At 55.1% G+C, this 27322-nt stretch overlaps 1 protein-coding gene across 1 annotated transcript; it reads left to right on the top strand.

Moving 5' to 3' along the window:
* The first annotated feature begins 327 nt into the window (after positions 1-327).
* COL6A1 (collagen type VI alpha 1 chain) lies at positions 328-26134 on the top strand. Its single transcript, XM_075512101.1, has 35 exons — positions 328-576; positions 1376-1505; positions 3401-3601; positions 3928-4087; positions 4290-4412; positions 4504-4524; positions 4739-4759; positions 4860-4904; positions 5181-5234; positions 6058-6102; positions 6208-6234; positions 6598-6624; positions 6726-6770; positions 7009-7062; positions 7826-7888; positions 8326-8388; positions 8561-8614; positions 8703-8738; positions 8919-8981; positions 11339-11401; positions 15360-15422; positions 15921-15983; positions 16471-16521; positions 16606-16641; positions 17124-17186; positions 17674-17739; positions 18460-18495; positions 18843-18879; positions 19775-19783; positions 20660-20793; positions 21870-21979; positions 22286-22469; positions 22693-22867; positions 23280-23309; positions 24070-26134. The coding sequence occupies exons 1-35, from the start codon at positions 468-470 to the stop codon at positions 24678-24680; spliced, it is 3072 nt and encodes a 1023-aa protein (XP_075368216.1). The 5' UTR covers positions 328-467; the 3' UTR covers positions 24681-26134.
* Positions 26135-27322: the final 1188 nt, after the last annotated feature.

The following is a 27322-nucleotide window of genomic DNA, read 5'->3' as shown; positions in this document are numbered from 1 at the left end:
GTGCCCCTGTCCCCGGTTTCTTGGCCCAGGAGCTGGGAGGGAGCAGTCTGGCAGGTGCCCCGAGCCCCCCTGCCCCACAGAGCAGGCTGACCCCCAAGGGAGATGCTGATGCTGGGCACTGACTGTGCCAGGGCTCGTGCGAGGCTTGCGGAGATCCCAGGCACCGGTGGCCAGGGTGCCATCGCGGGTACAGTGACATCCAGAAAAAGGGTAAGGAGAAATGCCTCATTCGTTTCTGACTCACAGCTGACAGCCCCTGATCCCTCCCTCCGTCCTCGGGCTGGAGAAGTCTCCTCCTCACCCTTACCCTCCTGCCTGCTCTTCCTCCCACAGAAACCAAGGGGAAAGCGGTAAAAAAAAATCTTCAGTGACTCCTGCCTCCAGACCGCGGCCTCTCTCGGCTGCCGGGTTCTCCTTCCCTGCTCTTTTTCTTCGATCCAGCTCGATGGTAATCTGAACCAAGCAAAATGAGGCTGCGAGACTTTCTATTCACTTTGCTGCTCCTGGCCGGCTTCCTGGGGGGGGGCTCGCGTGCTCAGCGCCCAGAAATCTCCACCCAGGTTGCAAAAGCAGAAGGTAAGCCCGGGCTGCTTCCCAGGGTGTTTTTCCTCCCCAGGATCAGCAGAGAAATCCGGCTGCTGTTTCCCTCCTGGGCGGACCCCTCCGCTGCCACACACGGCCGCAGCTTTGTCGGGACGTTTGGTGGAAGAGTTGTGTTTGCCGAGGAGAGCGATGTAGGATTAGAGAGGATCTGCAAGACATACCCATTTTTAATGCTTTTTTTGCCTCTTTCTCTTTGGCTCTGTCTTGTCAGGTGTTACCAGTAGCACTGGAATGCAGTGAGGGGGATAACAGCTGATACCAGTTTAGCTTTCTGAAAGATTTTGGTTTTGGCACTGGCTGTTACGGTGCCTTTGCTCTCCTCTGCCATGATATTTATGCCAGGGTGTGTCAGAAAAGAATTAATTTTTCATTGAGTTAATTGCTATCATGTCTTGGTTTTATTTTTTTAAGTGGTTGGTGCAGCTGCACGTTATTTTATATAGTATTGGTCTTGCAAAGATAGCCTTTTCATGTAAGTGGAAAAAAAATTATAGGAAGCTGTTAAATGCCACAAAATGATGTTTTCTGAATATGTGCTTGATCCAGCTTACCCTTGATGCCAAACCAGAAATGAGCAACCTCACCCGTGCGTGTGCTTGTGTGTCTCGCGTGGGGTTAGGATGTGAAAGCAGTCCCCTTAGCGCAGATCCTAGGAGCCTGCTAGGAGGGGAGCTGGGCTGCGGTCGTGTGTGCCGGCAGCATGGAGAGCCTGGGCTGGGGAGGCAATGCAGCGGGGCCGCCGGCCGACTCCTGCTTCTCTGCTTCTTCCCAGACTGCCCCGTGGACCTGTTCTTTGTCCTGGACACCTCAGAGAGTGTCGCCCTGAGGGTGAAGCCCTTTGGGGACCTGGTTGCCCAAGTGAAAGATTTCACCAACCGGTTCATTGATAAGCTGACAAACAGGTACATCTCCCAGGGTTTTGTCCAGGCTGCTTTAGGGATGGAGCCTGGTGCTGGGTGGGATGCTGAGACCACCCTGTGCACCCGTCTGAGGAGGGAGCGGAAGAAAGCAGGGATGCCGGGGAGGGGGGGTGGGATCGTCTCCTCCCTCTTCTGGTCTGCGGTCGCCCCATTTCTGCTCTGTCTGTGCCAAGGGCGGCAGCGTGCCTTCAGCAGGGCTGCCTGCACCCGCCCTCGGGAAAGCAAGGGCTTCCTGGAGCAGCAGACATGGCACCCCAGCCCCACTGCCTCTGGCTGGCCCAGGTGGCCGCTTGGCTATCCTGTAGGGCCAAAGCAATACTGATCCCCATCCCACTGGTTGCTCAGGCCCAGGACAACCTGGGTGCTTGGGTGGTAGCAGGGCACCTCTGATGTTAGACCCAGCACTCGTGGGCATCCCGCAGAGCAAACCCTCCCCTGCAGCTGGCATCCCCCAGGATACCCTGCAGCATTCAGCCCAGCTTTAGTGGCCTCTGTGGAGTGCCCTTTATCGACCCCATTGCCCAGCCCTTTATCTGCCTCCTCCTCACCCACACTTGCCACCACCAACCGAGGTCTGACCCCAGCTTTCCAAGGGTGAGGGCACCCAGGGGCACCAAAGCTGCCAGATCTCAGAGGAGGGTGATGATGGGAAGAGCTGGAGGCAAAGGCCATGGCTCACCTGCTGGCAGGAGATCCAGGGATGCACGGGAGCACCACAAGTCCTGGAGGCACATGGGTCCTGGGCCTTGGGGCAGTGGGATATGTGTGCTGGTGCCCAGAGGAGCACCATGGGGATGTCCCAGTGCTCCACGAGCTGGAGGGGCAAGTTTCCCATCTCAAGACAGGTGGGAGGGGGTTAGCAGCTCACCTACCTGTTGCCCAGGCAGGAGAGCTACCTTACAAGGTATTGAGTGACCAGGAGCCTTGTGCTTGGGAGCAACCTGCCAGGCCTCCATCAATGCAGCATGAGTCTCTCCTAAGCAAGGCGCTGGGCTTTGTCCAGAGCCCCTGCTGCATACAGACAGATGGATCGACCTTCTGAGCCCATCCCAAACACCCCTCTCCCCACCCTGCCACTCTCTACCTGCTCCCTGCAAGCCACCACTGTGCACGCCATGCTGCCAGGCACGCACAGCATGCGCAGCACGGCTGGCACAGATGATGGCAAGGTAGCTGGCAGCGGTGGGGTGGAGGGGAGAGCAGTAAGCAATGCTCAGGTGGCTTTGGGAAAGGTCCTGCTGGGCAGAGAGAAGATGAGCTTGGGGAAGTGAGGGAGCTGTGCAACCCCATTCCTTTGGGATTGGCCCCAGCATCCTGAAAAGACCCTTTCTGGGGCACTGGCCAAAGCACGAAGAATCATGATGCCTCTGTCCCAGGGAGTCACAGGTGCAGGATGGGGCTTGAACACACACTCATCCCTCTCTGAGTCAGAGCATCCTTCAGAGGAAGGTATCCCTCTTTGATTTTAACGCATCCTACAGTGGAAAACTCACTGCAGTCCTGGGAGGGTGTTTCGACAGTTACCTGTCTTGCACACACACACTTGGCTGCCTGGCTCAGCGTCTCCTGCTCAGATCCAGCCACTGCAGCCTGGTACATCTTCGGGGAGCCTCTCTGCCAAACTGTCTGACCCCTGTGGGCACCCACCAGCTGCACTCCTTTGCCCTTCCACCTGCTGAACAAACTGCCCTGCTCCCATAGCTGGGCTTTGCACGTGAAGCACATCCCTTGCAGGACAGCAGGGAGCCCTAGCAAAGCCCTGCAATGTTTGGCAGAGGATTTGCATTTTGCATGGCAGGCCGGCGCAAGTGAAGTGGAGGTGGTGGCAGGGCGTGGATGAAGGTGCTGAAAGCACGTGTCCTGTTGTGTCCATGCAGGTACTACCGCTGTGACCGCAACCTGGTGTGGAACGCTGGGGCACTGCACTACAGCGACGAGGTCGTGCTCATCAAGAGCCTCACCTCGATGCCCAGCGGCCAGAACGAGCTGAAGAACCGCGTCTCAGCCGTGAACTACATTGGGAAGGGCACTTACACAGACTGTGCCATAAAGCGAGGCATTGAGGAGCTGCTCATCAGGTAAGGCAGTGGGGCCTGGGTGGGTGGAGGGGGTGACGCTGCTGGTATGGCCGTGGTGGATGGAGGTTGGGAGCTTCTGGGTTAGGACGTCCCTGTGCATTGTGCAGAGCCGTCCCCAGCGTGGGAGAGGTGGTCACCTAGGCACGAAATGGGCACGGGGGTGGCAGGTTGCTAGTGCTCTGGCTTTGCTGGGATGAGGCTGGCATACCCTGACCATGGGCTGGGGCACTGCCTGGGGTGAGTGTCCAGAGATGCCCAAGCCACTCCTCTCCAGCTAAATCTGTTACATCCTTGCAATGTTAAATCTTGTGTTTAAACCCTTGCAGTGGCTCCCATCACAAGGAGAATAAATACCTGATTGTGGTGACTGATGGACACCCCTTGGAAGGGTACAAGGAGCCCTGTGGAGGCCTGGACGATGCTGCCAATGAAGCCAAACATTTGGGGATCAAAGTGTTCTCCGTTGCCATCTCCCCCAACCACCTGGTAGGGACCACGCAGCAGGGATTCTCCCTGCAGTGGTCCTGAGTGGGACCATGGGACCCCTATCACGGTGAAAGAGGCCCTGAGTGCCCCTCAGAGCCCCTCCCTAGAGGGAGGATGCAGGATCCCAGGGTGGTCTTTGGGGGTGGGTCCTGCGTGGGTGCTCGCAGGTCTCACTCTGCCCTCTCCCACCTCCCAACCCTAGGACCAGCGGCTCAACATCATCGCCACAGACCATGCCTACCGCCGCAACTTCACCGCCACCAGCCTGAAGCCAACCCGGGAGCTCGACGTGGAGGAAACCATCAACACCATCATCGACATGATTGTGAGCGCCGCCTGCCCCCTCCCCAGCCCGCCCCCTCCCTGGCCTCACCCGTCCCTCTCAAACCCTCTCTCTTTGCTTTCTTGTCTTGCAGAAGGTTAACACGGAGCAATCGGTGAGTGTCCCCCGGTGCCCCGCTCCCCCGCCCCGATCCTGTGCCTGAGCCTGTCCCCTGTGGGTCACCCACAGCCAAGTGGGGGCTCAGTGGCACAGCCCTGCCCTGCAGGCAGCCCCTGCCTGGCCCCTGCCAGCCTGGGGAGCTCCCCTCAAGCAGGGTGCAGCCTGGCCCTGGCTGCTTCTAACGCTGTTTTCTCCTTCTCTCTGGGCAGTGCTGCTCCTTCGAGTGCCAGGTGAGTCGAGCTTTTGAGACCCCTCTGTCCCCTTCCCTCACGTCCCCATGGCCCCAGCATGTGCCTTGGTGGCTGGTCTAACCCATACGTCTCTCCGCAGCCTCCCCGAGGGCCCCCTGGACCTCCTGGCGACCCAGGCAATGAGGTGAGGGACTGGTTGCGGCCATGCTGCAGGACGGGGGCAGTGGGACAGGCTCACTGGGGATGCTCAGAGGCCAGTGGGGCACAGGTCCTCGGCACCCCGCCACTGCCCCATGGAGAAGTGGATGAGGACCCACACCATGCTCCCATGTGGCTAGCGTCATCTGCTCCCCGCATCCATGGAGCATTGCTGCTACCATCTTCCCTGCTCTCCTTTCAACAGGTTGTCGTTCTATTCCTGGGGATGATGAGCTAACTTTATTTCTGTCCTGTGTTGCAGGGAGAAAGAGGCAAGCCAGGTCTTCCCGGCGAGAAAGGAGAGGCTGGAGACCCAGTAAGTAAAGGACCATCCCTGGCCACTCTGCACAGGGGCTATTTTTTGGCCACTTCTGGCCAGACCTCTTGGGCGCATCCTCATCAGCGCTTGCTCCTGTGTCACCCTGTTTCCATGGGGTAGTCAGTGGGGGGTCAGGGCCAGCTGTCCCCCTCCGCAGCCACCCTGCTGAGCAGTGGCTCTTGGTGGGCAGCGGGGTGGCCCCCCTCCTCTGTCGCCACAAGGCTTCCTTGTTCCTCACCCAAAATAGCCTTTCCTCCTGGAGGACACGTCTCTGACTCATGTATGCCAGCCCAGGGGTGGACTCTGGGCTCCCTCCCACGTCCTCTGACACGACAAGCACAGTAGTGTTACAGGGAAACCTGTGGTAAATAATAAGCTAATAGCATGAGGAAACTATTTCCCTCCTCCTCCCTTTTTTCTACTAGGTACACTTATTTTTGGGAGGTGCGTTTCTCCCACACACGTGAGTGTGCAGTTACTCATCTTGCGCATTCCCAATTTGGAAACCCCATGCCATGCATTTTTCCTTCCCAAGGGTTTTCTGCCCTTCCGTTTCATCCCAGATGATGTGTCCCCAAGTGCCCAGTTTCCCCCACCCCCAGGAAGGGCTGGAGATGGTGAAGGCAGGTGCCCTCTGCCCTCCACAATGATCCTGTGCTCCCAGATCGGGCAAACAAGGAGTGCAGTTATGGGAGAGCCTCCTGTGGGAGGGTATGGCAGCTGGGGCCTTAGCCCCATGTCGAGATCCTGGGGGGAAACTGCTCCATGGCAATGGTGGTGACAGTATCTGCCTCTGTAACACCTTGTTTCTGTCCTTTAGGGCAGGCCAGGGGACATGGGACCTGTTGGCTACCAAGGAATGAAGGTACATGGGGCTGCAGGGTCACGGGCATGGTTCCTAGACGGGCCACAAGGCTTTGTGCTGCAAGTGTTTTCATTCTCCCGTTTTCCTCTCTCCTTTCATCTTTAGGGTGACAAAGGAAGTCGAGGAGAAAAGGTGAGGACAGCAAGGATGTTGGGGGGAGATCTGTGTCCCCCTGCTTGGTTACCCCTGGCTGCCCCTGGAGCTGCATGGTGTTGGGGTCTGGTACATGCCCGCACATCCATCCCTCCTGCCGGCACTGCCCGTGCCAGGAGCGGGGATCCGACGGGATCAGCTAGTTTGCAGCTGACACAGCCTTGGGGATCAGACAAGCACTGTGCAGTGGGCACAGCTAGGCAGAATGGGAGAGACCGGCGGTGTGCAGGGGCACGGTGAATGCCTGCACCCTCGGACCAAGCTGGCGTGGGGACCACAGTGCAGTGGGGGGATGGATCTGCTCTGCACAGGGGCCTAACATCTCTCTCCTTCCCTTTGCAGGGCTCGAGAGGAGCCAAAGGAGCCAAGGTCAGCCTCTGCTTTTGCACCATTTATTCTTTCTGGTTGATGCCTGGGGGGAGAAGGGTCTTTGGAAATCACTTCCTCATGGTCCCTATTCTCTGTTTCAGGGTGAGAAGGGCAGGCGTGGAATCGATGGCATCGATGGCATGAAGGTAAATCTCCACTCCAAGGCGCTTTGCTTAGCCTGAGGGGCTTTTGCCCCTCCAAAACCATTGTTGTCTGGGAACGAAGCCAGTGTCCGATGTGGAGCAGTGGGGCTCCCTCCCTGCAGGGCTGTCCTCCTGCCAGCCAGGGACAGGGCTGGGATGTCCCTTGCAGGGCTCTGGGATGATGGATGGGGTCTTCCCATGGGTGCTGCTCATGGAGACCCCTGCTTTTTCTGTCTGACAGGGTGAAGCTGGATACCCTGGCTTACCTGGCTGCAAAGGCTCACCAGGATTCGACGTACGTACCCTGTGGGTGCCCCTTGCATGTGAATAAACCAGCGCAGCAGGTCTGCCGTGATGGCGCGTGGAAACAGCGAGGCCCCCAAGATGGGGAGCTGTGAGAGGGAGTTGCCACACTTGGAAATATGCCTCTAGACATGCAATGCTCATCCCAGACACGGCACCTTGGGGGTGTCCCTGGGGCAGTCTGTCTTGTCCTTGCCTGGATGCTGTCCCCATTGGATGGGGCTGCCTGGGAAGCTGTACACTGGGGCTGGAGGCTCTTCAGCACAGGCAACTTGGCAAAGAAGAGCTCAATGCCAGATAGGTAAGGCCAGGATTAACCAGTTTTAGCCTGCTGTGACCAGCCACCCAGAAAATGTTGGAGATTTTGGAGGGGTCTGGAAAACATTATTCTGACATTGCATTTCTCCAGTTTCCTTGTTTGTTTCTGTGCTCCTGGGATGACACATCCGTGGTGGCACCAGTATCACTGTGGTCCAGCCACAGCAGCCCAACAACCACTTTTTCTGCCATTTTCCTCTGAGCTGCAGAAGCACACTCAGTTTTGCAGTGTTTCAGCAACCTGGCCACAGCGTTGCTTTCATGGCTCCATGCTGTGAGCGTACCATGCCATCCCTGTGTCACTCCTGAGTACATGTCCCTCCTGTCCGTCCCACTGGGGAGCTCTGGGCCAGGATGCCAGGATGCTTGGTCCATCCTCAATTTCCCGCAGATAGCGATACTGGCTTGGTTTTCAGTGATGCTGCCTTTTTCAACAGGGAACTCAAGGCCCACCTGGACCGAAGGGAGATCCCGGTGCTTATGGACCCAAGGGAGGAAAGGTGAGCCACTCTGCCCAGACCCACATGGAAGGAGAGGTGCTGGGACCCCTCTCCTGCAAGAGGGAGATGTGGCTATTGACCCATCTCTGGCCTCCTTGCACTGCTTGAGGGCAAGCCTACGCTAGAGGACTCTGCCCATCACCCACAGTAAGATCTGGCTGGTGTGACTTCCAGCATGCCCAAGGTTAGCAGGTGCCCACAAGCCTGGCACGAGCATCCCTGAGATATTGGGGGGCTGCAGTGAAAAGGTGGCTCGCACTGGGCAGGTGGAGGGGGGGGCGGATCTGCTGGGGATGGGGAGCTTCTTGGGGAGAGAGCACAGCCCAGAAAAGGGCTTGGGGTGCACTGGGGCTCCTGACAGCTTCTGAGCCGTGGGAGCTGAAATCCACTGCTGGGCACTGGATGCAGTCTTGATGATGCCTTGTGTCCTTGTGAAGGGGGAGCCTGGGGATGACGGAAAACCTGGCCGGCAGGGCATTCCCGGCAGCCCTGGAGAGAAGGTGGGTGAAATACCTGTGCGTGAGCATCCTCTGCCCTCTGTGGGAGGGAGAGGTCCCCTGCTCCAGCCTTGGCTTTGAAGCAGAGCTTGTCCAAGGCTCTGCAAGCGCGCAGGGCTTTGCTCCAAAACCTGCTGACTTGTCTCGTTTGCACCCCTGTGGCTTGCTCACGCAGGGCGCGCCTGGAAACCAGGGTGAGCCTGGACCACCAGGAGAGACGGGCGATGAGGTAAGTCCTCTGCCTATGCCCGCGATGCTCCCCGTGCATGCTTGCCGGCCATCCCCACCGCCTGACAACCTCTGTTTTTTCTCTGCAGGGTGCTCCAGGCGTGGATGGTCCTCCTGGAGAACGAGTAAGTGAGGGCACTGCCGCTGGGCACTGCACCGGCAGGGCACAGGCAGGGGCTGGTACCCTGTGGAGGAGGAGGAGGAGAAGGGCTGGGCATGAGCCCGGTCAGAGGTGGGCAATGAGGGAGAGCTTTGCTCCTGCTGGGAGCAGGTCCTGATTTTGTCTTCCCACCATCTTCTTGCAGGGCAGCAATGGAGAAAGAGGCCCCCCGGGCTCGCCAGGCGACCGCGGGCCAAGAGGAGAGCTGGTAACTGCGTCCACGGGGCGGCTTTCAGTGTCTGCTTGCAAATGGCGTCACGCTTGGCAGCCAGGGGCTGAAAATAGGTGCCCAGCGGCTAAATCCATCAGCCTATGGCCAGCAGGCAAGCTCAGTGCCTTTACCTGACAGCCCGGGGGAACCTGCTGTAGTCCCCCAGCAATCGCCCCTTTATGCTGGCAGCTAATCACCAAACAGCCAAAACCCAGAGGAGAGTGTGCCCAGCAAGCCAAGAGCAGGCAGAGAACTGTCAGCCCCTGCCTCACGGCTGCAAAACCAGTTGATGGAGAGCAAAGAGGCAAGGTGTCCTCCTCCAGGTGCTTGGGGGCTGTGTGGGGTACCGGTGGCTCAGGAAGGACGGCACAGGTGCCATTAGCGGCAGGGCAGCATGCATGGGTGTGGATGGGAGGGGGAACACCCTTCTCTCCCCTTTCGGGTGGAAGTCACAAGGAAAGTATTTTTCCTGCCTGCCGGGGGTGAGTCACCGAGCATGAGCGTGGGAGGGACAGGCAGGAGCCCTCGGCAGGCCAGGACAAACATGTGGCAAGCGGCAGAGGTGCAGCGCACCCTGAGGAGGGACGAGGGGTGCTGCTGCACAGGGTTGAGGCAACGGGAGCCAGGGCATCCAGCAGCAGCATCCCGGCGGGTGGCCAGCCGTGTCCCAGCACTGCTGGGCGGCCGCCACTGCAACGCTCTTCCCCTGTCCCTGCAGCAAGGACAGCCTGTACCCACCAGCTCGGAGCAGGGGACGGAAGTCCACCCTGGGCAGGGGGCAGCTCTGGCAGGGGGCTGCTGGCAGCCTCCCCCTTCCTGTTTACCGCTCAGGGAGCGGCAGCGCTGCCGCACGTGGTGTGCAGGGCAGATGTGCGCGAGAGATGAAGGCACGCCAGTGTCCTGGAGTTAAATTGTTCAGCAGACGATGGGCTGCTTCCTTCCAAGTTTTAGTCCAAGCACGAGGCTGCGTAACCTCGCCAGCAACGTCTCCACTGGCGCCCAGGGCCCTTTGGAAGTTGTGTTTTATATTTACTGTTTGGCTTAGGCATCTGGAGGCTTCTAGCTTGCAAACAGCAGCTCTAGGTTGCCAAGCTTTCAACTGCTTTCCTCAAAGTTTTAAGTCAGGTGTGACTGTCACGGGAAGTTTCTGAACACCTCCTTTCCCTGCGGGCTGGGGGCTGCCTGGCCCCACGTCCCAGGGCTGCAGGCAGAGAAGCACCTCGTGCAAAGATACTTGTCCTGCAGCACTTGGTGCTGGCTGATCTCAGGGGTGGCTTGGCTGTAAAGTACAAAGCTCTGTGCTTAGCTGTCGTGCAGCCCTGTAAGGGGTAATGCTCCACTTTTCAGAGGGGAAAGCTTTCTTCTGAATTGCCAGGAACTTGCAGCAAGCCCTTGGACTTGCGGGGATGGGGGGCCGTGCCTCCTGGCTCTCCTTTTGCCTCCCTGGCTTGCTCGCTCCTGGCTGTGGGTCTAGATGGGGAAGGTGGCCTGGAATCTGTCAGACACGCTGCCCTGTTGGGACGCAGCTCTGCTGGTCTGGTGGAAGACTGTCCCTTTCCACATCGGTTAAGTGAAAGTGGAACTGAGCTGTGTCCAGCCATTGGGCATTTCCTTCTGCTGGAGCTGTTGCGGTGCAAAACCACCCAGACTCAGGTTTTCCAGGCTCCTGCGCTGCCAGTTCTCTGCAAACAGCCCTAACCCAGCGGCAGGGTGCTGAATGTTAGCAAAGGGGAGCATCAGCAGTGAGAGGTGAAGATGTCCCTCCCCATCTGCTGGCTCATTCCCTTGGAAATCCCCTTAACTCCGCAGGCATGGCAGGCTGGAGGAAGACAGGGTGGAGGAAGGAGGCTGCTAGCCTGGAGTCTCTGCCCATGCATGGGGACAGCAGCTCCTCTCCACGCAGACTGCCCAGGGCAGGAGCTGCTTAGAAAAGCAGCCATGGTTGCAGAGCGTGGCTGGGAAAAACCACCACATGGTTTTGGGGCCAGGGCCAGGTCTGTGTATCTGCAGAAGCCTAGCAAGATGGATATCTCCAGGCATTTGCTTTTCTGGCACAAAATGGGCTGAAACATGTCACCCAGAGGCAAGCACTCCCATCCTTCAGAAGGCCTTCCTCTTAGGGCTATCTTCTTGGCTTCAAGGTGGCCACGCTAGCCCATCTTTCTCTCCCCACACTTCTGATAGTTTCCTACCCAACTCCTGAATCTGCCTCAAACCTCCCTGTTTGGATGACTGTATTTCTATCCAGCATGTGCTATCAGTGCTGCATCCCTGCTCCCCATTGCACGCAGGGCCCTTTGCACCCTATGCCTGTCCCTCTTGGAGTTTCTCATGCCTTCTGTGTGCGTTTTCAGGGAGAGCCTGGACCACCTGGTGACCAAGGGCGGGAAGGACCCCTCGGACCACCTGGCGACCAGGTAAGAGTTTGGATTAACCTTCTGGATCCCAGGTGGAAGTGTTTGGGGCAGTGGGAAGAGTGGGGCAAGGGGGCTTAACTGATGCCACAGCATCCTGGGGCAAGTTCTCAGCATCTTCCAGACTGGATAGCAAAGCTGGTGAAGAGGGGCAGGGATTTCTAGGAGAACCCAGAATACGAACAGGGCTAAAAAAATGGAGACTTGGCTGCTGGGCTGGGGACAGAGCAACCTCCACGCCATTTCCCAATCCCATGGAAACAGATGCCAACACGTCTGACAGATTTGGAAACTTGCAAGTGCAAGCTGCAGCAACGCACAATATGTTCAGGCCCGGGGCCAGACGTTGCTCACCTCGGACAAGGGAGTTAGTGAGACATCTTGTGTCAGTGAGGATAGCCTGATGGGGCCCCAGCGGTGTCCCTGACACGCTTGGCATCTGCAGTGACAGTCTGTCCCAAAGCCAGCGTTCCTCAAGTCTGCTTGCTGCAAGGTCTGGCCCTCCTGCTCTGGGGTCTGCTTGTCCTCGTGTGCCTCAAGGAACAGATCTCAGACCCCACAGGCTTTCTGGAGAGCAGAGCTGGCTACCTCCAGCCTGAGGAAGGCTTCTGTCCCTTGCACAATTAAAGGCTCTTTCTTCCCAAAGACATACCCAGCTCCCAGTCGAAAACTCTGGGTCTGGAGGGGTTGCTGGGTTAATTCTCCGTGGTGATGGCACTGATTGCAATGGCCAACAGGGTCTTTGCACCAGAGCAAGCATGCTTTGGAGTCACCCTTGGACAGGGCTCTGTGGGACAACTCCCCTCCTTACCCATACCATTAGAGTTTTGATGGAGCCCAAGATACAGGGAAGTATTGAGATGAACATTCCCACACTGGTGGAGCAGGACTTCCACAAGGGATGAAGCATGGAGACCAGCATGCAGACAAAGATGAGACAACTTTTGAACTCCTTTATGGTCGACCAAGTGTTGAAGAGCCCTGAAGGAGATCTGGAGTGCAGGACAGTCATGAAGGGGCCACGGCTGTGTTCACGTTATCCCCAGCATGGGTGATCCCCACAGCAGACCTGCACCATGCCACAGCCTGGGGAGAGGACATACTTGTGCGAGGGTTGTGCTTGCCTGGAGTCGGGCTTCCCTCGAGCCTGTCTCGTGCTAGTGGAGAGCACCAAATTCACACAGGAGGATTGTCCAGATCCTACCGTCTGTAGCTGAGCTGAGCTCCTGCCACAACCAAAGAGCGTCTGGCAGCATCCACCTTGTTGGGCACTGCCGTGGTGAGAGGTGTCGTTTTGGGAGGTGGCCCTGGTAGGAAGGCAGCTCTTTGGATGTGCGTGTGTAATGCACAAGTGCTGCAGGCTGACACCGGTGAAGGAGGAAGGACTGGAGCTGCTCTCCGTGTGGTAGAGGCTCATTCCAGGTTCAAGGCAGGAGAAGGACCGTGCAGAAGAAGACAGAATTAAGGTGGGGATTTGATGCAAGCCTGGGAGCCGAAGCTATACAAGCATGGTGGGGAGCCAAGCTGGAATAGATCCTGCCTCCAGCCAGCCTTCACTGGTGGGGAGGAGGTGCAGAAAGGAGAAAGAACAGTCTCCCTGCTGTCACTGAGCCTGTGGGACACCAGTTTTCCCTCCCCAGCACTGAACTTGAGTCAAACCCCTGTCAGAGAGGGAAGCATTACAGAAGCAGCTCCGATGCCTCCCCAGACCAGAGACTGCCCCAGTTCCTCCACCACGCCAGGGAGATTTCAAAAGCAGTTGCAGAGCGAGGACGTTTTTTCCATAAGCTGAGGAAGAATGCTGTTGCTTGGTCAAATTAAAAATAAATGCGTAATTGGGCTTGGGCAAGAGTAGGCCTTTGGCAAACACAAGTGTTTTTCAAGCCAGGTTATCTGCAAGCTCTGGCTCTTGGAGCGTATTTTTCTTGGCAAGGGGAGAGGGCTCCCGCTAACCTGTGACTCCCTTTCATCCTCTTTCTATCCGAGAGAAGCTAAAGGTCAGCATGCTCTTTCCCTGATCCTCGTGGGCCGGTTTGGTGGTCCCTCTCTCTTCCTGGTCATGGTGCCCATCCCTCCTGTGGTTCTTGTCACACCCAGAAAAGTAGCAGACAGGGAGCTGCTAAAGATTTCCTGACCCAAAATCCTGCATCTTCATAAACTGCTCCAGGGCCGTGAGGGATTTGAACTGTGTGCTACAGTGAGGACACGTACAGCCAGCACAAGCCAAGGGTGCTGTGGATCCAGCTTTGGCTGATGAGAACGATCATGAGTTCCTGTCCCTCCTTCCCAGCTTTCTCTCTTCTGGGCTTTTGTGCAGAAATAAGGTCACATGCCTTTGAGCAGTTTAGTGCTCTGCACTATGTAATTTTAAGTCCTCTGCACCCAGATGTACACCTTTCCTTGGAAGAAGGGTGCATGCAGCGTGCATGGATGTTTGGCAGCAGCTTCTCCCAGCCACTGTCATGTAAAAAGAAGCAGAAACGACAGCTGGAAGGAATTTCAGCTTCCTCGGCTTTCGGGTGGTGGGAGAGTGGCTTCAAAGCTGGGGTAGGCTGAGCCACCGCACTGAGGCAGCTCCCCAAAAGCTCAGAGGTGCTGCTGGTGCACTGGAAACATGGAGGAAGCTCTTGGGCACGCACTGCTGTAATGCTGAAGCCCAGGTACCATTGAGCGAGTGCTGCCTTCCGCCTGCCAGGAGACTGCAGTCACGTGGCTTGATGCAGGAAATATTTCAGAGGCTGGGAGTCTTGAACTGGCATGCCCGCTGCCTGCAGCAGTGATGCTGGAGGGGCCAATTGCCGAGCCATCACTCTCTCCCACCACAGCTTGCTCTCTGCCTTCCCTCTGCCTACCTGTGTCATCTCCATCGCCCGGGGACTGGTTGCACACCCAGCTCCACGTGAGATGATGCCTTGCTCGAGCATTTGGACCCATGGACAAGAGCATCATTACCCAATTGTTACCCACCATCGTTACCAATCTCCTGGCAAGTAAACCCCGCAAAGGGCTGTTGGCACCAAGCAGAAGGTGGAGGGGCTCCCTTGGACATCTGTTGGAGCTCTCGGAGAAAAAAACTCTCCTCCCGCTTCCTCTCTTGTCCCTGGCCAGCCCTGCAGCTGACGGAGTGAGCGGCCGCTGCCCAGATGGGATGTGGCAGAGTGACAGCTTTGGTCCATTCCAGCACCCACTGCAGCCTCCTGAGGACAGAAACTCCCCAGAGCCACAAAAGGGCCTCTGCCAGCCCGGCTGCGACCCAGGCGTGTCCGAGCCCTGAGGTGTGGGGAGGGCCTCTGTGGAGGGAGGTCTGTGTCACCTTCAGGGTGACATGCTCCACCAAGGACCGTTCTCTGCCCCGGGGACACCTCTGTCACAGCCGATGAGATGCCACTGTGAAACCCAGCTGTGCTTTGCTGCTAGAAAGCATCATCCCTGCCTCCCTGATCCTCTTCCCCACCAGGTCCTCTGTCACTGGACTGAGGTTTGGAGGAGAGGGATAGCTTTTAGGGCCTTGGAGGCTCTGCTCGGAGGCTGCTCCCTCCCGCAGCCTGGCTGCCACTGAAAGCACATGGTGTTCAACCCACGCCTGCAGTGTCACACCTTGGCCCAGAAAGCTTCTTGTTTTGGCTTGCTCTCAGCAGGGATCTGGCCAGGGCTGCCTCCGACGGGGCTTTGCAGAGAAAGCGGGGCATGAGGAAGTGTGGGGAGCTGCAGCCTGTGCAGGCAGGGGAAGGCAGGGGGGCACGGGGGGAGCCAGGCACAGCTCCTGAAGCATCTCCTACCTGTGTTAACCCCTCTCAATAGGTCCTTTCTTGTGAGGCTGGCCGAGGTGACTCATTGATGGGTGCGAGGCACGAGGCGGATGCCCCCACCCGCCACATCATGAACGAAGGGACCAGCCCTTCAGGGCAGGAGCAGCACCAAGAGAAAATCCCTGTTGTGAGAGCTCTTTGTGTTTCCCTAGGGCGAGCCTGGACCCCCAGGACCCAAGGGCTACAGGGGAGACGACGGTCCCCGCGGCAATGAGGTCAGTTCTGCTTCATCACCGCATCTCCTGGGAGGAGGGAATGAAGGGAAGGCCAGGAGATGTTGCCCGTTAGGGCTGTCTCCAAATCCCTCGGATCTTGGAAACCTGTTGTAGGTACAAACTCAGGTGCTATCTTCCTGGCAGACACATCGAGGCATTTTTCATGGGTCCTTAAGGCCATGGCTGCCTTTTTCCCCACCTCCCAGAAGCCATTTCGTGGAGAGGGTATAGCCACACCACAAGCCACATGGCTTCCCATCACAGAAGCTGGGGGAGCTGCTTTCCGAGGGCAGCCACCTGAATCTGCCAGCAGATTTGATCTCCAGGGCCAGGAGCAAGCTGAATCCCAAGCCCAGCTGTGGGCTTCACATTGCTCTTGTATAAGCAAACCACCTCCCGTGATGGGCTCGTGATGATAGCTGGTTGCCTCAGAAGGCATCATCTTCCCAGCTCAAAGGGGGGTGTGCAATGCTTGACTGCTTCTTCTGCTCCTTCCAGGGCCCAAAGGGATTGCCTGGAGCACCTGGGCTGCCTGGAGACCCTGGCCTGATGGGAGAAAGGGTGAGTGGTATTTGGTTGGGGGGATTGCATGCCATGTGGAAAAGTTGTACAACAGGCTAGTTCCACACAGCATGATCCGACTCAGGGAGAAAAGAAATTACATTCATACACAGCTGAGATGCTGGGAAAATTTGCAAGCAGCCTGCTTTCGAATATGCATCACATCTGCAGGCTCAAGGAGCCGTATTTTGGCATGTACTTTCCAGCAACAGAGACCTGATACTTCCCAGTCTGTTCCCAGCCTGTGGCCATATCCCCAGTCTCTGAGAGGGACGGTGTCACTCTCCTCTCAGTGGCTGTGCAGGTCACACACAAGCAAGATGGCCTTTTTACCTGTCTGCACCAGTGTCCAACCCTCCAGTTGCATATTTTTTGCACAGACATTTTGCTGTGGAGATAAACTGTCCAAGGAGGGCAGGATCCTGCTGCCGTGCTATCTAAGGGGTCTGCTTTTCATTATCTCACATATTTCTCCTTTCCTTTCCAGGGGGAGGATGGCCCTCCGGGGAACAGCACGATTGGATTCACAGGCGCCCCAGTAAGTTTTCTGTGCTGCTTTGGAACTGTAAGACCATTATTTCTGCTTGTCCAACCTAACATGCTTCCTTTCCTTCATCCCCAGGGGCAGCCAGGAGACAGAGGTGACCCTGGCATTAACGTAAGTTTGCTGCTTCCTCATACACCCAACAGAAGGGCAATCCCTGGCTGGTGGTTTGGCTCCTAGAGCCTCCCCATCAGCTGCATGGTGAAATGGGCTCCCTGAAGCAGCCTGCTCCTCCAAAGCTCTCTTTTCCTTCTGCCCACCTCTCCCCGCAGTGGATGCTTCTGGTGCAAGTGTCCTGCCTTGGTGCACTGGTAGTGACATCCAAGGGCAGCAGCCTGGGCTGAGTGCTCTCCGATGCAGCCCTGGAGCCAGGGTTGGGAGTGCCACCCAGGGGGAGCTGGATGGTGCTATAACAGTGAAAGCCACCTGAGAAGCTCTCTCCCTCAATAGCACTGCAATTTGGTGCTAGGGAGCCTCTATGCTGCTCTCCACCCCCCTCCCAAGCCAGCTCTCTCAAGGTCACTGCATGCCAGCACCAACTTCACCATGCTAACAACAGCTGTCCATGCAGGAGTCTCTTCTGTACTATTTTTCAGGGAACAAAAGGCTACCTTGGTCCTAAAGGTGATGAAGGAGAAGCTGGAGACCCTGGCAATGATGTGAGTAATCTGTATAAAGCTGAATCATCTTTCTCTGTGAACACAGTGCAGGAGCTTTGGGCTGGGTCTCTAATACTACCTTGCATGTGGGCCAGAGCCCATCAGACTTTGTAAGTCTGCAAGCGCCCTTTGCTGCTGAGCAGTGTCTGATGGCAAGGGGAGCTCTCTCGAGATGTTCATTTTGTGTCCTACAGCTTATGGCTGGCAAACCTCCAGATCTGTTAGGTTGAGGTGTGTACCGTCTCTGCAAGGTTTTGTACGCTTCCAGATAGCACCAATGGTTGCACTCGTGCTGCACCACTGTCATGTGGAGGGAGATTTTCCCAGTGTCCATCCCAACCCTCCCAAGTCCTAACTCGTTTGGTTGGGTACAGCAATCTCAGATAACATTTTTGTGGCTAAGCAGGGCTCAGCAGACATCTGGAGGGGAAGCTGCTGCACCCTGACACACACAGATTTGTGGATTTTGTTTCTGTTTTCATTCCAGAACCCAACCCCTGGCCCCAGGGGCATCAAAGGAGCGAAGGGCCACAGGGGACCTGAAGGCCGCCCGGTAAGTAAGGACCCTAGCAGGGTTTGCACCGATGAGCGCAGCGTGCCGGGCTGACAGCGCTCCCAACAGCAGGACTCGCCACAGACTTGCTGTGTTTGGCCCTGCTTGCAGCAGGAGCAAGGCAGTTTGAAAACCTGCTGCTGCAGCAGCCTGGTACACGGGTCTCTGAAATCATGTTCACCCCAAATCAGGGCAGAAAATACAGGCACTTGTGCTTTTTCATGAGCAAAGCATTCTCATATGATCAGGTTCAGTAAGGGCAAGTAGCCTTTCAGAGTGGCCATCCTGAATCTAAAAGTGTTTCAGTTCGTATTGAGTCGCCTCTTGCTTGCGTTGCCTCACATTGGCCTGGAGGCTACAGGAGAGGCATCTTCCAAGCAAATGGCATCCATCCATCCATCCCCTGGGTGCTGTGGGGGCAATGCCAAGCCATGTTACACACGGTGTGTGTGCTTGCTGCCTGCAGCAAGAGCTTGCCTTCCCACCTTGGTGGGCATGGCACATGTGGAAGTAGGTCTCCTTCCCCTCACCCCCTTGCAGCCCCAGGGCATCGTGCAAAGCAAGCAGATGTACCTGCTCAAAGCCCAGCGCAGGGGCCAGCAACTGGGAAGCCAAGAGACTTTTCCAGACTCCACATTGCTTAGCAAGGTATTGGCAGATTATGCCACAGCTAGGACTGGCTGCTCTTGTAACTGCTCTCTCCGCGCTTCTGTTTGACAGGGACCACCAGGACCTGTGGGGCCTCCAGGACCAGATGTGAGTGGGACAGGATCAGGGCACTGCTTGCTTGCTTGGTCTGTCCCTCCCCTGCCCCGCATGATGGCTCCTGGGAGGGGGCCACTGCTGGGGGAGCCTTGTGCTCCCAAGCTGGGTGGTGGCTGCCCCCCATTACTGCCCCAGCAAGTCTCACTGGCCAGATTTCCTTCATGTCAGTCCATCACCAGCCAGTCCCCCTCTGTAGTCCGCCCCACTTGCACATCACTCATTTCCAGATCAAGACCTGCTTTGAGGGCAGAAAGCAGCCTTGGGGGTGGTGGGCAGCACCTAGGAGCCAGGAAGCTGCCTTCACTGTTACTCAAACATTTCTTTATCTCTGTTTTCAGGAATGTGAAATCTTGGACATCATCATGAAGATGTGCTGTGAGTATCCCTGTACTACTCCTCCCGCCCTGCTCGGGTCCTTGCTGAGTGGGAGGTAGCTGCTTTTTCTCTGGCCCCCAGCGAGCAGAGCCATCCTCAGGCAGCACGCAGAGGGATGCCATGGGCATCGCTCCCCTTCCACGAGTCACAATTAAGTCAGTGAGCTGGGGGAGAGGTGGGATGTCCTCCCTGCAGCTGGGACAGCAACCCAAAAGAGGCAAATCTTTTGCATGTTGCTGTCCCTTTTCTTGACCCAGGGACTTCAAGCTCTATCTCTGGAGTAGGTTGTGCAACTGTGTTTCACTTGTGCGTGCTGCAGACTGGTTTGCTGTGTCTGTGGCTCTGTACACGCACAACTACCCTTCAGGAAAAATACGAGCAAAGTTGTGTAAAAACTTTGTGTGGACCACTTTACAATGTTTTTTTCTCAAATAGCAGGGCTTGACTTTCCCCCTTGGGAAAGGGAGGTCTGTTCTGGGGTGTCCTGCCATGGGCAGCAGCAGTACACACGTGCTGCAAAGGGTTTCTGGCCCACGGCCAGTAATGAAGTGCTGGAAGGACGCAGGGTACTTAGGGAACTGAGTTTGAGCTCCATACTCTGGTCATTTACTTAATCCCTCTAGGATTAGCTTTTATTTTTATTTAAATAAGAATGCATCAGTGTGTGCAGAAACAGAGCTCTGCTGCATGCAGTGCTCCAGGTCGGGGCATCACAGTCTGAAACAGGAGAGAGATCTGGATATTTCAAACGGGAGGGAAACCTTCATGAGCTTGAATTGTCCAGAGCAGGTGTCTTTGGGTTTGCAGAAACACAAACCTGCAGTCTGCATTAGTGTGCGAAAAACCCTTGTGTCAAGCATTTTAACGTTCTCTCTTTCTCTCCCTTCTCCTCTAGCTTGCTGTGGTGAGTGTTACTTGGCAAAGTTGCTCTGCAAACATTTACTAGCCCTTCTCCTTGCTTGCACTCCTCCCTTTTCCTGCTCCTTGCCTTCTGCTATGGAGATGTGGTGAGAGCCCGGGAGGGAGGACCGAGCATGAACAAGACAGGAGGGCAGCGAGCTCTCCCTGAGGGTGCTGCGCGGATTCAGAGGCTGCTGTGGCTGGGTCCTACAACTGGAAAACTGTTGTCGAGGTGCCCTGTGCCAGCAAACTGCAGGCGGATTTTCTCCACCCTTTTTGCAGTTGAAAGGGACGTCAGTTCAGGGCACACTGTGGATCCAGCTCTGTCTTCCTCCTTCCAAATCCTGTGCTGGTCTGCAGAGAAATGTGCTGGATTTTTTTCTCTGATGCTGTCACGATGGGTTGGGTTTGCAGTCCAAAATCTTGAAGGAAGAGCCAAGGGCACATGATGTCCTTCCGCCATGGGAAAGAGGGGAGCAAGCTGAGTCAGCTTCCTCCAGCCCACCAGTGTCACCTCTGTCCTCCTGGGCTGGGTGAATGGAAGAAGTGAGAAGGCTTATGAGGAAATGGCTTTTGGAATAATTACTGGGTGTTTTAAGGGTACTCACAGCTTGGAAATGCTACTTGTCTTATGAGGGGCACTGAGCAAAATGCAAATGGAAAAATTAGTAAACTGACTCTCAAGTCTCCTATGCAGCTATTTTGCTGCTTTATTTTACACCGTGCTTTGCGGGTAGATAGGGCACAGGCACCCACCTGATCGGGACTAACAGCAGACATCAGCTGCTTGCTTTGCTATGCCTCCCTGCAAAATGTGCTGCTCTGAGAGAGCTGCTCAGATAGAAAACACAAGCCTCTCCGCTCCTGTGCCTTGCTGCAGAGTGCACCTGCGGTCCCGTCGACCTCCTCTTCGTGTTGGACAGCTCGGAGAGCATCGGTCTACAGAACTTCCAGATTGCCAAGGACTTCATCATTAAAGTCATCGACCGCCTGAGCAAGGATGAACGTGTGAAGGTGAGATTTCCACCAAGTGCCAGGATACTCTTGTGTGCACTCACTTATTTTTCACTGCAAGCAGAAAAACAGGGAGATACCTCCACTCCAAAGAGCCTCCATAAGGCTTAGCTTCAAGTGTGTAACTGGGGCGGGTCTTGATTCCTCCCAGATTCATAAAGTGATGGAGATGACACAGCAGTTTGTTGTCCCAAAATATAGACATTTCACTCTTTCTGGGCAAAGGGACTCTGCTGTGGCTGTGAACTCTTCCTCCATGTCCCAGAGCAGATGGTTCATGAAGCATTTTCCTGATCAATCAGTGTCTCAGTCCCTTCCTTGTCCTGATGAGCATTTCAGGTGGCTGGAGTAGATAACACATGACGTGTGTTGCAACTTCCCCTCGCTCCCTGATGGCCAGCCCCCCCAGGCACCTTTGTCTGCCCCCAAGCTTGGGTTTAGGTTACCAGTTAAGCACACTACTAAAAAGGACCTTTGCAGCCCAAAACAGCAATATTGTCCCAGTAGTGAGTCTTTCAGTTTCAAGAGAGACACAAATGCTTGCTCTCCTAACTCTTCCCTGGTAACCTGCTGTGCATGGGAAATTTCGTTTACCTCTATGATTTGGAAGGGATGTTTGGGATCCAATCTTTCCTTAAGGTATAACCAGACACATCTGTAGCACACAGGCTGTAAAGCCACAACGACCTGCTGTTGGACACTTGCGTGGGCATGCATGGGTCTCTTTGGCTGGCAAAGAGCCAGTAACAAGCAGAAAGGCTAGAGCTTGGCAGCAAAACCACTGTGTTGGAAGAAAAACAGAAGTTTTGAAAAAACATCTATTCCTAGCTACCCACCAATGGCTTGTGTTGAGACCACGGAGCCGGAAAACCTGGGTTTGGGTCTTGTTTCACTGACTGGCTCACCGAATTGGTGCCCATGTGCATCCACTCCTGTTGGGGCTCCTTCTGCCTGGAATAATGCAGAGAAGAGGTGGCAGAGCCTGCTGTGAAGGCATTCAGTACAGACCACCAGCAGGATTTCTCCAGGGCCCCCTGAGGTATCTGACCCTAACTGGCTTCTGTTTTTTCCAACAGTTTGAAGCTGGGGAGTCCCGTGTGGGTGTTGTGCAGTACAGCCATGACAACACACAGGAGCTGGTGGCCATGGGGGATGCCAACATAGACAACATCGGGGCGCTCAAACAGTGAGTCTGTGGGGTCTTGGTGCATCACGCAGAGACCTGTCCCAGGGACACCTACTGACCTCCCATCCTCCATCTCCAGGCCAGCAGCTCCTGCAAATGCAAGGATGCTAAATGTTCTTTAGTGGAAAGTAGCAGTTGGTGGCATTGTAGGTGGTGCTGAGGCCAAGGAGCTTGCCAGTTTTCCACCCAAAGCCCCGTGCAGGGATGTTGCCCTGCCTCGCAAGCGTGTCAGAGATAAGTGTCCTAGGGGCTCCTTCAGTATCCGTGGGGCAGGACTTGCAGGCTCACTGGTCTCTGTGCTTGCAGGGCAGTCAAGAACCTGAAATGGATAGCTGGGGGCACCTACACTGGAGAAGCCCTGCAGTTCACCAAGGACAACCTGCTGCGGAGATTCACCTCTGACAAGCGCGTTGCCATCGTCATCACGGACGGACGCTCCGACACGCTGCGGGACCCTACCCCGCTCAACTCTCTGTGCGATGTCACCCCAGTAAGAATACAGGGGAAACACCCTGCCTGCAGGGAACTGCCAGACAGCAGCTGTGCATCAGAGTAGTGCAGGCTTTCTGGGGGTATCCATGTCTTTGCTACCCAAGGCTACGTTGTGGGGGACACATGTCACTAGAAGCACTCTCACAAAGTGACAGGCGTTCAAGTTTATGAATGCATTAGATGATGAATGCATCTGGTGATGGACTCTAACTTCCCTGCAGGTGGTTTCCCTTGGGATAGGTGACATTTTCCGGAACCCTCCAAATCCAGACCACCTGAATGACATAGCTTGTTTAAGCAGACCGACCAGGCCAGGACTGTCCATTCAAAGGGACAACTACGCCGAGCTCCTGGATGACACCTTCTTGCAGAACATCACCTCGTATGTCTGCCAAGGTGGGTGAAAGGTTATGGCTGGAGGCGATAAGGAAGGTAGTGAGGATTGCCTCAGCCAAAGGGTGAGGGATGCAGGCTGCCTTCCCTTGCCTTCCCCCAGTCATGCTCTTAAGGGGAGAGAACGGCGTTCAAGGTTTAGTTAAATAAGGGACAAGGACATCTCGTGTCTCGGAACACTTTGCAGCCAGGTCCAGGTCCTCTCCTGCTGCAGGGCATCTGTGTCCACAGCATTTTTCAAGCACGCACCTCTGCGCTTTCTGGTGCACATTTTATAGCCTTTGCACAGCGCCTTGCACAATGTGGCTGTGACAGAGGTGAGTGTTCGTCCCTTCTGTGGCTCCGTGGGAAGCGATAGGAGAAGTGGTTTTCCTGGGTGAGCTGGTGACGTTACTCTTTCTAATTTTCTTAACAGAGAAGAAATGTCCGGACTACACCTGCCCAAGTGAGTATTGACTCCTCGTGCCACACAAAGGGGTTGTGGGTGCTGTGGTGGGGGAAGTGAGTTTGTGTTTGTGGGAATGCATAGCTTGGAGACCTCTCACAGCAGGGAGGCTCCTGGGCTGGAGAAGTGAGCAAGCCTTGTCGGACACTCGCAGGGTCTCTCACATGCCAGCCCAAAGCACTGGGGGAAAAGCCTAGACAGTTGCTTTTCTGGGACTTCAAACCTAGAGAGGAAGCTGTGCCAGATTTTAGCCCTCACAGGCTTTAGCTGAGATCAATTACTATGTGGTGGTGAGAGCATGAGGAAAAATGAGCACCACGGCAGGGATATTTGAGAAAGGTGATTGAAAAGTTAGTACAGGGAGGAATTTAGTGGGGTACACCTCCAAGTGAGAAGTGTATAAAATCCTCAGACTCATCGTGGAAAGAAGCCAGCCTTGGGAGATGAAGTGGTCCCCCAGACATGCAAGGGCAGCACTGTATTTAAGCAACAAGAGTCACTAGATTATCTAAGCCAGATAAGTACCTGAGAATGCAGCCTGTCATAAACCAAATAAAAGAAGGAATGAAAGGGTAAAAGGACAAGTGTAGGACAGCACTGGGGTAGGGGAAAGCAAGCTAGCAAATACCCAGAGAGTGGGGATTTCCCAAGGCTGACAAGGCAGGAAGCTTGTGAGACAGCCGGTGACTTCACCGGCTTTCCATGGAAGAGGCAGGAGGAGAAACACAGCATAAGGAGCCCTGGGCCTTTCCCCTTGCAGTCACCTTCAACGGGCTGGCAGACATCACACTGCTGGTGGACAGCTCCACCAGTGTGGGGAGCAAGAACTTCGAGACCACCAAGAAGTTCGTGAAGCGGCTGGCAGAGCGGTTCCTGGAGGCCGGCAAGCCTACTGACGACTCCGTGCGTGTCTCCGTGGTCCAGTACAGTGGCAGGAACCAGCAGAAAGTGGAAGCTCAGTTCCAGTACAACTACACGGTCATCGCCAAAGCCATTGACAACATGGAGTTCATTAACGATGCCACGGACGTCAACGCCGCTCTGCGGTACGTCACGGGGCTGTACCAGCGATCCTCCCGTGGTGGGGCGAAGAAGAGGGTGCTGGTGTTTTCTGATGGCAACTCTCAAGGGATCACCGCAAGGGCCATTGAGAGGGCTGTGCAGGAAGCTCAGCAGGCTGGCATTGAGATCTATGTGCTGGCAGTGGGCAGCCAAGCCAATGAGCCCAACATCCGTGTCCTGGTCACGGGGAAAAGCGCAGATTACGATGTGGTCTACGGGGAGCGCCACCTCTTCCGTGTGCCTGACTATACCTCTCTGCTGCGTGGTGTCTTCTACCAAACTGTCTCCAGGAAGATAGCTGTTGACTGAGTGTCTGGGTGGGTTTCTGCCATGGCCATGCCTGCTTCTGTCTCGCCTAAAAATGAAAACCAACAAAACAAAAAAAAATTAACAGTATTCTTGACCAACCTGAGGAATTTGCGTCTATGCAGATAGCCATAGTGCCACAGCCTGGCTGTGCATAGTCCCTTTCCTTCTCCCCCTGCTTCATCATCTGCACCTCTACTCTGTTAGCCTCAAACTTCTCTCCCTGCCCATGCCTGCCTCTCCCTCCCCACAGCAGGCAAACACAAGCACACCTAGCAATAAGCTGCCAGAACACCAATAGCAACCTCATCCCACTGTTTTTTGCCAAGAAAGAATCAGGATGAGGAATTTTGTACCACTAAGGACTAACCTGGTCTCATAAGGCTGATTATGCTGTTTTCAGATACAGGTTTTTTTGTTCATTTGCTTCTTTCTTTCGTACATCAGCTGAGCACTTGCCCAGCTCACAATGGTCCTAACCCAATGCTGTGCTTCAAGTGAAACATTCAACACTTCAGCAAGCTTTGAGAGGGGATCGTTGTCATGGCTGGCAGGTTTGATTCATATCTCCCATGCTTGGTGGGAGAGGGCTGGACTGCATTACCTAAGCTGGGTGGAAGCATCTCTGGCCTCCAGTGCCATGGGATGGGGCACTGACTTCCCAGGGCTGGGGTGGAGGTGGGTGGTAGAGCATCCTTCAGCTCTGACACTCCCATTCAGGGCAGGGAGACTGGGCACTGACCAAATGAAAGATGGGCAGCAGTCATTGGGGAGGGGGGAAACCCTAGAAGAAGCTACGTAACTGCACTCCTTCACTAACTGATCTCATGGTCCTACAGTGAAACCAGGAACCTCATGAATAACCTGATGACTTGTGTTATGGTCCAAGCTCCATTCTGGAAAATCTCTCTGAGCCCAGTTAGTGGGATTTCCCCCCCCCCCCCCCCCAAAAAAAAAAATGCCAAGCTGTCTAATTCCCAGTGAGCTCTCTGGGAGTACTGTTTCTATAGGACCATCTAGGAGTTAGGCACCTGGGCCCAAGGGAAACCCACTAACTGTACTATATATTGAATTAAGGCCTCATCCACAGCCCAGCAAAGTCAAGGGAAAAGCTGCCATTATCTGCCAGGGTCTTTGACTCACACCCTACGGATATACTGACAAAGGTGCTATCACTACGTGGGTGATGCAGGCCCTTGGTGTTTACACAATTGTTTCCAGGACCACGCTGAAGATGTGGTTTGGCCGGGTGAGATTTTATTTCAGCGCTTCCATTGGTGCTCTTGCTATGAATTCATGCGCTTCTGAGAAAGCAACAGTGACTGCCAGGTATCGGCATCCCAAACTCTTTACTTTGTATCCAAAAACCCATTGTACGAGTTAGTTTTATTTTATGCCTGTGTTTTACTAAAATTGTCCACTTCAAAAATTTGTCAAATAAATTGTTTTCCACAGTCTCGTTGGAAGTTTGTCTGACTTGAATTTCAAGAGCTCCAAATGTTCAAAAAGTCACTTGTTAAATAGAGGTTGCTGGGATCTGGGAGGACTCCAGCAGAACTTCTTGTATAAAACTGTAAGGGATAGAAGAAAAGAGATCTATTGTTTTTGCATTGCAAATCTAGCTATTATTGAATGTCATGGATTTGAGAAATACTGTGAATTCTCTTCATCTATTAAATAGTGCATAAAAATTTTATGAGAAGAGCACCGAGCTCTCAAAGGGTGGGAAATGCTTACGCAGCTTCCATTTGCCTGCTGGTTACACAAAACCCCCTACACAGGTAGGTACTGTTGTTTCCAGAAGACCAGGTGCAGAGGGATGGTGATCATTGGGTGAAAAGGTAAGCTGTGTTTGCTTTCTGCTTATGTTCAGCATCTCTCCTTAGTATCTCATTTCCTGGGCAAGTGGGGATGCTGCTCTGCAGACAGGACTAGTGGTGGAGGTGTCAAACATCTCATCCAGCTTTGCCAGGCTCAGTGCTCCCCAAATGTTTGTTTTACATCCTAAGAGAGCTCTAAAGGGTGCCTCTCTTTGGGGAAGCTCCCAGACTGTACCTGTACACCCCAGGGGCTTGTTGCAACCTTTCACTGCGGATGGAACCTTTCACCTTCCACCAAGCACAGCCACTTGCTCGCCAGACAGTGGACCACATTCATGTCCTGTTTCTGTAACGGAGAGGCACTGCCTTGCTTCCCCCTTGTCTCATGTCCTCCTCTTAGTCATGCTTCCTCCTGGCCAAGCGTCTCAGTTGAGATGCTTGTTGGGCTCCCTGGCTGTCCCGCAGTGCCGGGGACACCTCACTCACAGCTGGAAAGTCTGAGGAGCACCTCTGGGGAGGTTCTGCGGGTGGCTGCAGTTTGCATCAGATGTCCTGCTCTCCTCTCCTTGGAAAGTTAGGAAAAAATGCCTTCACGTCTGCCCTAATAAAGGCGGTTATTGTTACAGCTAAAGAAATATTTCTTAATGGCCCGCTGCAGTCCTCAGTGTGAATCATCCAGAAGGAAGGGAACATGATATGGACAAGACCCTGGGTTACACACCTACTGCTAGGGCTGCCCAGCCGTCAGGATGCGCTGCTGCCAGCAAGGGGCGGGGGGAAGGGGGCTGCCCCCTGCACAGCTCCTGCACCCTCCCGGGGGTATGC

Source organism: Mycteria americana, chromosome 9 (genome assembly GCF_035582795.1).
Source record: "Mycteria americana isolate JAX WOST 10 ecotype Jacksonville Zoo and Gardens chromosome 9, USCA_MyAme_1.0, whole genome shotgun sequence".
Taxonomy (NCBI): Eukaryota; Metazoa; Chordata; class Aves; order Ciconiiformes; family Ciconiidae; genus Mycteria; species Mycteria americana.
Note: the sequence above shows the minus strand (reverse complement) of the source record. Positions and strands in the feature narration are given on the sequence as shown.